The sequence below is a fragment of the Idiotropiscis lumnitzeri genome, chromosome 17 (assembly GCF_059441095.1).
Source record: "Idiotropiscis lumnitzeri isolate Australia: NSW breed Sydney's pygmy pipehorse chromosome 17, RoL_Ilum_1.0, whole genome shotgun sequence".
Classification (NCBI taxonomy): domain Eukaryota; kingdom Metazoa; phylum Chordata; class Actinopteri; order Syngnathiformes; family Syngnathidae; genus Idiotropiscis; species Idiotropiscis lumnitzeri.
The window spans coordinates 8,185,520-8,198,764 of NC_142407.1; the positions used below are offsets into that span (position 1 = coordinate 8,185,520).

Genomic DNA, 13,245 nt, shown 5'->3' on the forward strand with positions numbered 1-13,245 from the left:
AAATATTAAAAAATGATGTGTGATCAAATGCACATATTTATTGTAATGTATATATCAGCCTTCTTAAAATTACAATCAATATACTGGATGATAAAAGTCATATTTCATTCCTTCCCACAAGATATTAATTGCCGGCACCAATGTGTTAGCATCAGCAGTATCGCAAGTACTGCCATGGTTACCTGCGTGGAAACCACATCTTTAGGGACTTGGGCTTCTCCCTTCTCATCCAGATCTCCCTTGGTGTGAACATGTTTACGAATCTAGCATGACCAAAATTACATTTTTCTTCAAAACTACTGAAACTTAGTTCAGTTATTTTATTCAGTCTTGCCGTCATTAGAATAAAAAAAAGACATTTCCTTCAAATGTCTTAGGAGAGTAATATGTTCTGCATTCCACATAAGACACATTCTGAACACTTGCATTAATTAAATTCAGTACATTAAAAAAATACAATGACAGAAATTGCATCCAAAACATGCTGGCTGCTAATTTTCTGTGATCCAATAGGGATAGTTGCAACCAGGGTTGGGGGGAGGAGGGGGGGGGAGGTATAACCACATAGGATTTAAGCTTTGAGTGCAGTACACTCAACAGTAAATTGGTAGAATGCACTCACAATGCTTCTGTTAAATATCTGACTGCAATATTGATATAAAAAAAAAATGGGCTGGATGCTTTCTATTTGGATGATATTTGCCCTTCCAGCTCTCTACACATGGAAACTATCTGCATATGAAGGTATGACTGAAAATTATATTTAATATATTACCAAGACAGAAAGGTATCTAATGATAACTTTTTTTAGCCAAGCAACAAATGTCATCACTACGGAACATGTTTTTCTTTATATGATAGGACAGCCCCTATCTGCATCTGGCTACCATCTCTGTATTTACAACGAGACCCGCACTGAGAGTTCCTTGGTGTTACGAAGGGTTCCGTATACCGTGAGCAAGAGTTGCGGTGGCTGGCACTTTTGGACAGCATGTCCAGTGACGCTTTTCAGAATAGTTCATCAGACTGAATACAGGATGCTGATGAAGCAGGTGACAAGATGCTGCCATGGTTATATACAAGTGGGAAGCTACTGTGGCCTGTGTAAGTGTGCAGCACGTCATGGCACAGTGTGCTTTTTTTTCTCCTTTCTGTTGGTCAAATTAGCCTTTTGGTACCTACTGCTTGTACAGCAACAATACGGCACTGCTACAAATATTCTACCGATGATGTGATTTGTAACATGTTACATTCTTTTTAAATTGAGCTTTAAACCGAAGTGAGGAGTTTATGACCAAACCTGGATCGTGCCTGACCACGGATAGGTCTAATTCCAGTGTTGATGACTGCAACTGGGACATTGATTGTCCAGACTGGCAAAAGTGCTGTGAGACATCAGGTCACTTTCTCTGCAATAATCTTACAAGTTAGTATCCTCTTTTTTTTTGTACAGATTTGAATTGAATAAGTGCAAAAATATGCAAATGAAAGAAATTCAAGTGTCTTGCTGTTTTGACGAGTAATCAAAATGAGCAGTCCGCATAATGTCACTGACAATAAAACTATTTTTGGATGTTTCACTGACTTTTTTTCCCCATAACTTTAACTTAACTAAGGTTGACTTGTGCCACAGGTACCAAGGAAGAACACATTACATTGTACATCTGGCTAAAATGTAGATATAGCGTGTGTGTGCGCGTGCACGTGTGTAAAATTCTCAACCTGGTTCCCATGGCAACCTAGTGTGCCACGAGAGATCATAAGGAGCATCCAATTCACTTAATTTGTCCCATTTTTTTTTTTATTGCCATCTCGTTTTGATGCCGGTGATGAAGAGTGAAAGGCCACGCAATTAATCTCTTCCATATATGTGATTAGATCAGATGAGAGAGGGTACAATAAACGTTTGCATAACATTCACCTGGTGACATTAATACAACAGAGTCGGTCATCAGGTCCTGGAAATATATCAACTTTGTCTTTAGTTGACTAGTTAGAGCTGCAGCTGTTGTGAAATGTGCTATATCAAGGGGTGGGCAAACTTTTTGATTGGCGGGACACAATGGGTTCTAAAATTTGACAGAGGGGACCAGGAAGATGGAGTGTTTTGGTAACCTCTCCTCATCGGAGAAAAAAAATAAATGTAATTTTAAATGAAAGTGAACAAAAGCATTACAGCAATATATTTGTCTTTTAAAAACACAGTATTTAGAAAATTAAACGTTAACAAGGTTTATTCATTACATTTTTTTTTTAAGTAAAACGGACCGGATTAAAACGTCGTAGCTTGCCCAAGAAAAAAACAAAGAGAGAAAGAAGAAATTTCACTTTACATGGTCACGATTCATGATCGCTTTATTTTATTTTTTTAAATTTAACTCATTCACTTCCAGGCGAAAAAAAAAAAAAAAAATTGACGTCTTTATCCGTCAATGGCAGTGAATGAGTTAATGATGGAAAATCTTTAATGGTGAACGTATTTATTGCTTTTTAATAATTGTACCATTTTAATTATTCAAGCTTGCAACAATGTTCTATTATCATCAGGACCAGCTGATTACACCGAGAATGGGGGCTACCGTTTCAATGCGACAGTGACAGTGAAGACCGATTACCACCAATTGATGAATAACGGAGCGCTTCTCAACCACACGAGATTACTTCAAGCCATGGTACCACAAACCTGACATCCCAGAAAGGCATTGTCTGATGATTAGTATCGCATTCACTCCTTTTTCATTTTTGTACAGGTGACTGGAGCACTGGAGTCTGTCAATTTTTCAGTCTATTACCTCGCCTCATGGCCTGTGCATCCGTATAGAACTGCCACCTCGCTGCTGATTGACTGCCGCTTTGTTCTTTCACTGCGCGACGTCACATCAAAGCTGCATTTCCTTCTCAAACGCATACAGGAGGTGTCAGCTGTGACAGTGGAAGGTGAGGAGGACACGCAGAGGCAAGGCCGCTCGTGACTTGACTTGTATTTCTTCACAGACGTGACATTTTTGTAGCGTGTGAAGCGTGCACAGAACATAGCAGTCAGGAAAGAATGACTCAGTCGCACCACAGCTTCCTTCTCCCACCGCTTCTATTTGAGCGACCGTCTTCTGTGGGATGTTTCCTGCGATGGCAGAAAATAACACCCGCGTTAGTCACAAATATTCCCCCCTCCCCCATGTACACAGACTGCTCACAAGTCATACGGGCACATTTATTACAAATGTACAGTAATAACCACCAAAATACATACACCACAAAAAGGAAATCAAGTTAATTTGGACACGTTTAATTTGCTTTTCTTTCAAAGTGTATAAAAGGACTTACACACTATTTAGACATTTATCTAAAAAAAAAAAAAGATAAACCTCACAGGATTATTTTTACAGGAAGTGAGTTCTGGCAGCACAATGGTTTGTGGTCGTCTGTCTCACAGTTGGCGTTCAAATCTCAGATCCAGCCTTATGCACGCCCCCCCTAACAAGAAGAAAGCAATTTGCATGCCCCCCCCCACCACCACCCACTCTCCGCCACAACTATAAATTATAGCATTTTCGTTGATAAAGAAACCTACCTCGTAGAGTTAATACTCGAAGCGCACAATGGGTAAGGAGAGCACCACTGCCAACTACTGGAGTGGATGTGCAATTACACTTTATTGTGGTACGGTGGAAAAAAAGCACGCCCCCTTCAACACCGCACCGCACCCCTGCAGGGGGGCCCACCCCACTATTTGAGAAGCACTGGGTTAACTGAAGATTCTAAATTATCTACAAGGCCGAACGTGAGCTCGAATTGCTCTTTGTCAATATGTGCCCTCTGATAAAGCGGCAATTAAAATTTGGCCAGGGTGTGAATGATTTTGGGCGTCACTGTATATTGCAGGGCATCGTGTCTTTCAACGTAATTGTAATTTCAGTCCAACCACTTCATGTCTTTCTGTTCGTTCTCATAGATGTAAATGAGTGCGCACATCCTGCTCTCCATCAGTGCTCTCCACTGGCACATTGTAGCAACACGGTGGGCTCCTACCAATGCTTCTGCCACGGAGGATCTATTGATCTCGACCCCAGCAATCCCGGAACTCATTGTGCAGGTAAACCTAACTGACTCATTCACGACCGCTTTGTGGCATCATGGGCGCAATGCTGACGAAAATCACTTTGAAAACTGTCATTAAAACAACAAAGCAGATGGAATTGTAATTCTTCATCAGATGCTTCCACTATATTTTCGTCTTTTAGTGTCAAACGACTTCACCACGCCAGCCACCACAGAGGCTCCACTGTGTTGCCCTTTACCGATCAATGCAACCTCACCTCAGACTGCAGGCAACAACACTGTGGTTAGCTTCAACGTCACTGAAAACATGACTATGCCTCCTTTGAACACAAGCACGGTTTTTCCAACTACACCGTACGGATCGACTAACTCAACTGATGGGCTGCTTCTGACGTCATCCTCAATGTGTATGAAAGATCTTATTCTTTTCCCATTCTTTTATCTCTCTTGTTTAGGAAGCCAATACAACAGGAGTCATAATTGTGCTCACCCTCAATCACGCTTTGCCCTTTTCCAGCTTCCCCTGGCATCAGCAGATTACAGGCTGCCAACATCACTGGATCTTCTTTTTGTGTGTACTGGTCCAGCCTAATCCCAGCAAGGCAGACGTACTTGGTGGTTGTTAGTGAGGGCTCAGTGGTTATTAGTATGGGGACCACTGAGGAGCCCGTGATGGAGCTGAGGGAACTGCAGCCGGGGGTGCTCTACAATGTCACTGTTAAGCTCCACACAAATGAAAGCCACGGAGATATTCTTTATATTGCTGTCAAAACTGGTAAGAACTGTTCATACTCACCTTAATTATTTATTTTATTCATAGTTTTGGTGTAAACCAATGACAAATATCACTAATATTGTCTCCCCCCCCCTATTTTTTAAAAATTATTTTTTATTTTTAATGACTTTACTTTGACTGTCATATCCAAATTCTCTGCACAGTTCATAATTAAAATCGTACCTTTAAAGTGAATAATCCTTCTTTAAGAATGGCTGTGGTGCACCTATAATGCAAAATGCTGCCTTATTTAGCTACATGAAACATATTTCACTATTATGGAACGTGTGACAACCATCTGCAGATGCTCAAACTCTCGATGCCAGCACTCGACTCACCAACATCCCGTTCACCGATGACTTGTACAACGCAAGCAGCCAGGCCTATAAGAATCTCACTGGGGGCATTTTAAACGAGGTAGTGCAATTACTTGACTTTGACCGACTTCATATGGACGTCACAGAAAATATCGTGACAGTGGGTATGATTCCTTGCAGATTTACCGATCTCTGAACCAAGATGTGATGGATATGGTGAATTCGGGTAAGGTGAGAATTGAGATCAGAAACCTTTCCCCTGGTAGTGTGGTGGTCGACTTCACCGTGATCTTCAGCCCCGGTCAAGAACAGGACATCAGAAATACATCCTCAGCATTATTCGACTCACTGAGGAACAGCTCCATATACACAATGGATGAAAACAACACAAGCATCATTGGTATGTGTAAATTTAATTTTAAATGAAAGTGAAGAAAAAAAACAAACAAACAAAAAAAACAGTATTTTGAAAATAAAACCTTAACAAGGTTTATTCATTTAATTTTTTTCAAGTTCGGCGGGCCGGATTAAAACTTTTAAGGAGCCGGGCCGTAGTTTGCCCACAGCTGCACTACACCATCAGTGACTTCCTCAGTCAAAGTAGTTGTGAAAAATCTTCTTTGTCTTTATGACTGTATTATACTGCCCCCGTGTGGCCAAGTGGCACATCTCCATAATGTTTTTTTTTCTAATGCACAATATTATAAATTGCTATTTCACTTAAAAAATACATTAAATATTTTTCCTGTATTTTTTTTAGGGAGGATGCTGGTATTGAATAATGGCGGTTTCCTTTATTTCTGCAGGGAAAGATGATTTAAAATGTATCTAATGATTTAATTATGTGACTGGTAGCTTCTAACTATTTTGTTTGTTCGTTCTTGTAGATTTTGACGAATGTCTTCCAGGGGAAAATGACTGTTCCCATTTGGCTACATGTGCAAACACCTGGGGCTCCTACACATGTTCTTGTTTAGATGGATTTATGGACACAGACCCACAAAGGCCTGGGAGAACCTGTCAAGGTAGCATCTCACAGCATGGTATTGCAGATTATTTTGTCATGTAGAGGCTAAACTAAGAAAGCACCAAGCTGTAAAATATAAAGTTTTCAACAGAAAAATGAGACTAATATGGCAACTGAACTTTTGGTTAAAATAGTATTGGTACAAGCCATTAAAATTATTATTCCGGAATGTTTTATCACTGAAAATGATAAAAGAAAATGAAAGAATGGGGATATTTACTTTTTGCTTTAATTGAAATACCTTTTTTTATTTAAAATTGAGAGATCTGCAAAAAAAAAAACAACAACAATGAACGTGACTTTGATATTAAATATTCTTATTTTTTTTATCACATTGCTGACTATTGTGTAATTGATTGAAGCAAATAGCAAAAGCTCTGAAAACATTCAAAAATTCAAATTGGACCTCATTTGAAACACATGTTTTAGCACGTGACATATGTTTCAAATAAGGTAAAAATAGAAATACAAGCTAATATTCTATTTTGGGTTCATATTTCTATATCCGACTCCTGAGTAAGTAGGGCCTCACCACTAATGAACCTCGCTTAACTTTCTATTCAATTTTAACTAGAATATTTTCTCTTGTGCAGCTACCACGGATACCACAACATTGCAATCAACTCCTATCCCGTTATCCACAGTCAGCACTCCCCCTTTACCTCAAATAACAACATCAACGTATTTATATACGACTGGAACCTCTATCGCACCAACAACCGCCACCATGTTACCAACAACCACTTCCAATCGATCAGCAACCACAATTGCTTCAAGATTCAGTGCTTCTAGTACTTCCTCTTCTGCGGAAGTCACCACTCCCTCTGTTACGGCAGCAATCTCCACAAGAATGCCAACAACCGTATCAGCGAGCACGTTTGAACCAACGTCCATCACCATGGCAACAACCACTCATACAATGCAAACCACAATTAGACCCACAACAGCTCGGACTGAGCACACTACCCCAAACACCGACCCAACCTCCAATGATACATCCCATCGAATGTATTCAATTGTCGGTGACATTTCAGTCGATTGCAAAGTTACGGGTATCGCCGTGACAGTTGCGCGAGAGTTTCTTGTTAATAACAACATCAGGGAGGGCACTCTGTACCTGGGCCATCAGGAGTGCGGGGTCAGTGGTTTCAATGCCAGCCATGCTCAGCTGATCGTGGAGTGGAATGAATGTGTGACAGTTTTCGCACAAGTGAGTCATCATATGTGATTTAATTTTTTTTAATTGTTTTAAATAGGATATAACTCCTGTCACTGTTTTGTTATTTTAGAATGAGTCCTACTATGTGGTCTCCGGAACGCTGTTTAACACCATGGAGACGTACACGTCACTCAACGGAACACTGGAGACACCCAAATTGCGCCTGGAAGTTCCCATAATATGTACCTACATGCGAAGCATGCTCATATCTCCTGATTTTGGATCCATGGGGTACGTCCTTGCCCTCTTAGTGGCTCAAAGTCGGCCTTGGAAGTACTGCATATCAATGTCATGTGATGGTTAAATAATGACAAGTTGTTTTCTCTTCTGATCCTAACTCATCAATCTCAACCACTCGCACAGTCTACAATATCACGAGTTTCTTTTTGAAAGTCAACAATCTTTATACGATATGGATGAACTTGTCAGGACTGTAAATGTGGCATTTCCTTCAAAGATGATCTTTTTGCCGTTTTTATTAACAGGTGACTTAAATTTAAACAACCAACGAATCACCAGCACCATCAATCAAACTGATTGACCTGAGTACGGATTTATGACTTTTGAATTTTATTGAATTTTTTTTTTTACCGCTTTCAGCTATACTAACACCCATTCATTTGTTGGTGTACTGGTGGAGTCGCATCTTTTAAATCTAAACCGATTTTTTGATTCAAATCGGTTTTCGGTAATCATTAATAATAATATATTCTTTATGATAACACTATTTTCTGAAATAAACCTTTTTTTTTCCAGTGCTAAACCATGTAAAGTAAACCTTCGGTTCGATAAGAACACCGTTGCTCATGAGTTTGAATGTGCTTCTAACAGATAACATGAAAATTATCTTGCTTCAAACAAAAGTAGAATTGACATTATTTATTGTGTAATATATTCATATTTGTCTTTATGTTTCATGTCATTGCCTCCAGTTATGAATTGATCCAAGATGTGATCGCAAGCTCCGGGATGTTCCAGGTGACGGTACAGTTGCTGAACGGTACATTCCCTCTACCTTACAACTACAGCTTGTCGCCAAAAGAGGCTGTTGTGGTCGAAGTGAGCATGAATACCACAGCAGAAGAGATCAAAGTAGTGATCTACTCATGCTGGGCTACCCCCACTCAAAATCCGCTAGACAACAAACGTTTTGTCTTTTTGGACGACAGGTAAGCAAAAATAAGCACACAAATATCCACTCGTAACAATCCACTTGTCAGTTTTGAGGGGCGGTTCTGTCTTACGTTTGTGAGTCGTTGCTTAATTTAGGTTGCAGCTCCAATCATGTGGCGCATGAAGCGGCCACATGGCTTCACTGTAAACCCGAATGAGTTACCAGAACACTTTTTTTTTGCGAGTTGATTAATTTCAAAGTCAAGGTTTTCCAGAACTTAAACCAGTGGTGTCAAATGTACGGCCCGTGGGCCGGATCAGGGCCGCACACGGGTTTAACCCGGCCCGCAGGATGGTTTTTGTGACCAACTAATTAACTAACTTGACCTATCACTATTTTACACCAAAAAATAAATTGACAGTTTTGTGTCCTACAGATGTTCCCTCAACATGTACACGGACGTGTTGATGAATGGAAACTCCAGCACATCTCGTGTGTCCGTGCAGATATTCTCCTTTGTCGACGTCAATTTGATCTATCTGCACTGCCACGTTCAGATCTGTTTGCAGATTGGATCTGATACCTGCGTGCCTGTGAGTGCACTCTTTGTTTTGCATTTGTAGTTAAAAAAAAATATTTTGTGGATCCAGGTATGCTTGTTCTTTTGTTTCAGGACTGCGCGCAAAGAACAGCTTGGTCTTCCAATACCATTGGAAGAGCGTTCGGTTCTACTGGGCCATTGCTTAAGTCTGAAGAAGGTGAGTGCTGCCTGGACAACAGGTTTGAATTGAGGATGGCTTTTAAGCACAAACGGTATTTCAATGTTTATTTACTGTATTGAAAAATAAGACCTTCAACAAAGTAGTCATACATACACCCATTTACTCGAACAGTTGTAATTTATTTTAATATGAAATTTAACTGCCTACCCCTCAAATTCTTAAATCACGTCCCTATTCCAGTTAAAAATCTTTACTTTAAAAAAAAAAAAATTTAAGCAAAGTATTCCCTCCATAATTTATCAATAATTTGAAATAACAACTGCCCACTAATGTGATGTCTTATTTACCGATTTATTTCATTTTTAATCGCCTCACAAGTGTCCCCGGAGAGTTCAAATGACAGTCTCCAACTGATTGGACTATCCTTCCTTGGAGTTGCCGTGGTGCTCTTCTTCATCATCGGCTCAGCGTGTCTCTTCTCCTATCAAAGGAATCGCATTGGACATTACAACTTCTCAGCCAATTCCAAACCGCTGAACATCACCGATATTGAGTTTAATGCTTAAGTCTTAGCGTTATATGAACTGCACACAAATAGTTTATCATTCAGTTTTCCTGTTAATTTCTGTTTTTTATTTAACTTGCACCGCTTTGCACGACGACATATTTTCTCATTAGACTTTTAGACGTTTACATGGCAACAAACCTTTCTTTACAATTTGGTAAATGTCACTTCTTTTTTCTAAATTCTATGCACGTGTGGGTTTTATTTTTATTTATTTATTTATGCAAATTATTACCCAATCCAATGTGTTAAAAATGGCTTGTTCTCTTTGATGATGTAATGGTAATGGTTGAACAAACAGAATTTTGAGGTTCTCTAAGAACGAGTATCCCGCCTGATGCGATACAAAACACTGACATTGTAGAATACATTATGGAGAAATAATTGCATATTTCATTCAGATTTCAATAAAAAAGCAAAAATAACAATGCAGCACTTTTATATATTTTATACAAATAATATTTTACAGTCTTTGGTAGAGCAGTGGTTTTCCCTTTTTTTTTTTTTACTTCCATCCAAGGCAGATGTGACAGCATGAATGTTATTGTGACTGATCATCTTTCTTACTGATTCTTATGATACAAGTAAGATTATAAACCGTTTTTATAGCACAAAATATTTTACATATGTAATAGATATAGACATTTTGTATGCATAGTGTTGCAGTTGTTTTATTTTATTTTTTGTTGAAAATAAAAACAGTAAAGTCCTCATTTCTTTTAAGTCACCGTTTCATTGTTTACGATGTTGGTCAATTTATTTTTGGACTGTTTAGATTCATTTTTTTAATCTCTAACCATTTGCAATGCTAATAAATTAATTGTTAGAATGTTTATATTATCTATCTATGTCCAACTATACGTCCTCACCCGATACAATTAGGCAATCTCAGTTAGCACTGTATTGACCATTTTCTATTTATTTTATATTCATGACCTAGAAGGATTTTTCTTAAAAATATCCACAAGAAGTATCAATTTACAACTGCTTTATGTCGGTGAAGAAGGAGCAAAACCTCGTCGTAAACCAAGAACTTCCCTGAACTATGGTTTCTATTTCAGATTGTCATGCCTTAAATTGACCACTAGATGGTAGTATAACTGCAGTTTAACTACGTATACCCCTTACGCCCACGCACCCACGCAGGTCTCCTGCTAAGTGTCTGTCCTCCGTTCCTCAGCGTGTTTCAGTGGTATCAGTCATAGTAATAGTTATTTCGCTACTTTCTTCGTTTTCTTACTTTATCCATGTTGTTTTGTACTTTGATATTTTAGTTTTCCCCAGTGCCTTATTTGCCTTTGTATTTACATTAATTTATACTTTTGCCCTTCCGTGCATTTGGGTCCTCCTCTACCCAAAAACCTGTCAGTAATGTTAAAAAACAAATTAGATATTGCATGCTACTATGAAAATTGACATTTTACGCACTTCTTGAGACAGAATTGCCAAAACAACCTGATGGTACCACAATGTAATCTGTGATCATTTGTGCATTTTGAGAGAAGGTCAGAAACATTTTATTGAGACGCCTGCAGGAACATCAACGCAAAAGGAGAGAACCTCAAAACTGTAGCAGATGTGCTAACCATTAGAAATCCAAGCTGTCCCCAAATTATGGTTTTCCATTAAAAATTCAAATAAGACTGAGTTTATCCAGTAGACACGTGCACCCTGATCTCTCAGGCGGGATCTGGATAGTCACTGCTAGGCCAAAATGCAAAAAAGTGGAAATAGTCTCCTCCTTGCTTCTTTATTCAAATTACTTTACTTATAACTTACATGTGCACCTTAATAAACCAAAATATAATGAGATTTTTTATTTATTTTCATAGTTCAGTTCAAAAAGTAAAACTCCTCATCATATGTGAGAATTATACAGATTCATTTTCAAATCTTCAGTATACAGCTAATACAGCAAGTGTAGTGTATTGTGTGACCCTCCCCCCACTCTTGGCCCAGTTCTTTGCATTTTAAATAATTTGTAAGCATAGAGAGAGCCCGAGAATGATCAGCTCAAGGATGCCTTTCTGTACAATCGTAATAATTCCTGAAAACTGTATCGTTTCAACTTTGTGGAAGAGTGGAAAGGACATTTTCTGCATTGCTGTGATGAACGCCGAACAAAGTAATGAGGAGAAACATGGACAGTGACATCAAATTCTCCATGCTAACCAGAGCTACATTATTGTGTCAGATTCACTTATTCTCAAATGTGTAAAATCTTTTTATTATTATTTTTTTAACAAATAGAAAGCATTCTGCAGTTGATATGAACATCTTTCTGAAGAACACAATGACATGATTCGTCCTAATTTAAATGTTGGCTATTTGTTACTGGCTCAAAATGATCGCACCATTTTATCATAGACACATGAACATCTCCAGCTTAAAGCAGTTATTGTTTTTTTTCTCCAAATCAAACAGCAAATTTGGGTCATGGATGAGCTGGAGTCAAGGTCAGCTGATTTGGGGAGAGCCAATCACAGGGCACCAATAGACACCCGCACCTGTTTAGCGTTACCAGTTGAGTGAGCGTGCAATCTTGGAAGCCAACTAACAAAAGCACATGGCATAATATTCCAACTGTACAACGGAAAACCTCATGCGCAAGGCTGGAGCTACATGCTGGCCCGGGATGGCCATGGCCTCCCCTCGTGATTCTCAGGCCACCCCTGAAGGAAAGATTTTTTAAATCTGTGATTTCTCGGCCATTTTTCTTGTAATCTTAGGCCACTTGATAGTCATCTATATTAAATATTAATGCATCTATAATAACTATAAGTTTAAAGAATTGACAATTGGGCAATTGATCACTCTGATTGGCTCTTAATATGCGAATGAGTGCATGAGATCAAAGTAGATTATGAGAGCGCAGGAACACAATGAAAATGAGTTTTGCAACACACAAAATCAAGATTTTCAGTCCAGTTCAGATGTGCCTATTATGGATATACAGTCCTGTGTATTATGTATGGATATATTATAACATATTGTAATTTAGCCAAATTAATTGCAGTGAAGTAAAAACAAATATATACCGTATAAGACATTTCCCAAATTTTATGCAACATTCCCTTGCACATTGATATAATAATAATAATTATTTATTCAGTACTTATATTTTAACATCAATTACTATTTTTAAATGAATTGATCCCGAAAACGGTTTTAAATCTTTCCATCCAAGGTGTAATATAATCTCTGGATATAAACTTTCCTCGCGGAATTATTAAAAATAAATAAATAAATAAAAAAATAAAAAGGATTCATCTAATTTTGTATAGAAGTGCCCTAATTTTTTTTAAAGTGTCTGATAACAGAGAAGAACTCACTGTCAATGAGCCTTAATGTTTCAACAATACAATAATAAAAGATTCCCTTTTTTTTTTTTTTTTTTGCTAAATATGACTGAAACATACATTAAAAAAAAAAAACATCACTTCAATC

At 38.3% G+C, this 13,245-nt stretch overlaps 1 protein-coding gene across 1 annotated transcript; it reads left to right on the top strand.

Annotated features, from left to right (window-relative positions):
* The first annotated feature begins 668 nt into the window (after nt 1–668).
* umodl1 (uromodulin-like 1) lies at nt 669–10,511 on the top strand. The gene is made up of 17 exons (XM_088279987.1): nt 669–744; nt 862–1,104; nt 1,268–1,426; nt 2,548–2,672; nt 2,751–2,937; nt 3,953–4,093; nt 4,242–4,466; nt 4,577–4,834; nt 5,139–5,251; nt 5,332–5,551; nt 6,039–6,176; nt 6,772–7,388; nt 7,468–7,628; nt 8,330–8,566; nt 8,948–9,104; nt 9,185–9,269; nt 9,612–10,511. Exons 1-17 carry the CDS (start codon nt 669–671, stop codon nt 9,797–9,799), a joined length of 3,330 nt encoding a protein of 1,109 aa, XP_088136113.1. The 3' UTR covers nt 9,800–10,511.
* Nucleotides 10,512–13,245: the final 2,734 nt, after the last annotated feature.

Excerpts from the sequence above, each read along its gene's own strand:
- umodl1 (XM_088279987.1), top strand. The coding sequence starts at position 669 with ATGGGCTGGATGCTTTCTATTTGGATGATATTTGCCCTTCCAGCTCTC. Across the intron at positions 4,835-5,138 it reads TTATATTGCTGTCAAAACTG|ATGCTCAAACTCTCGATGCC; the intron begins GTAAGAACTGTT and ends AACCATCTGCAG. Across the intron at positions 7,629-8,329 it reads CCTGATTTTGGATCCATGGG|TTATGAATTGATCCAAGATG; the intron begins GTACGTCCTTGC and ends CATTGCCTCCAG.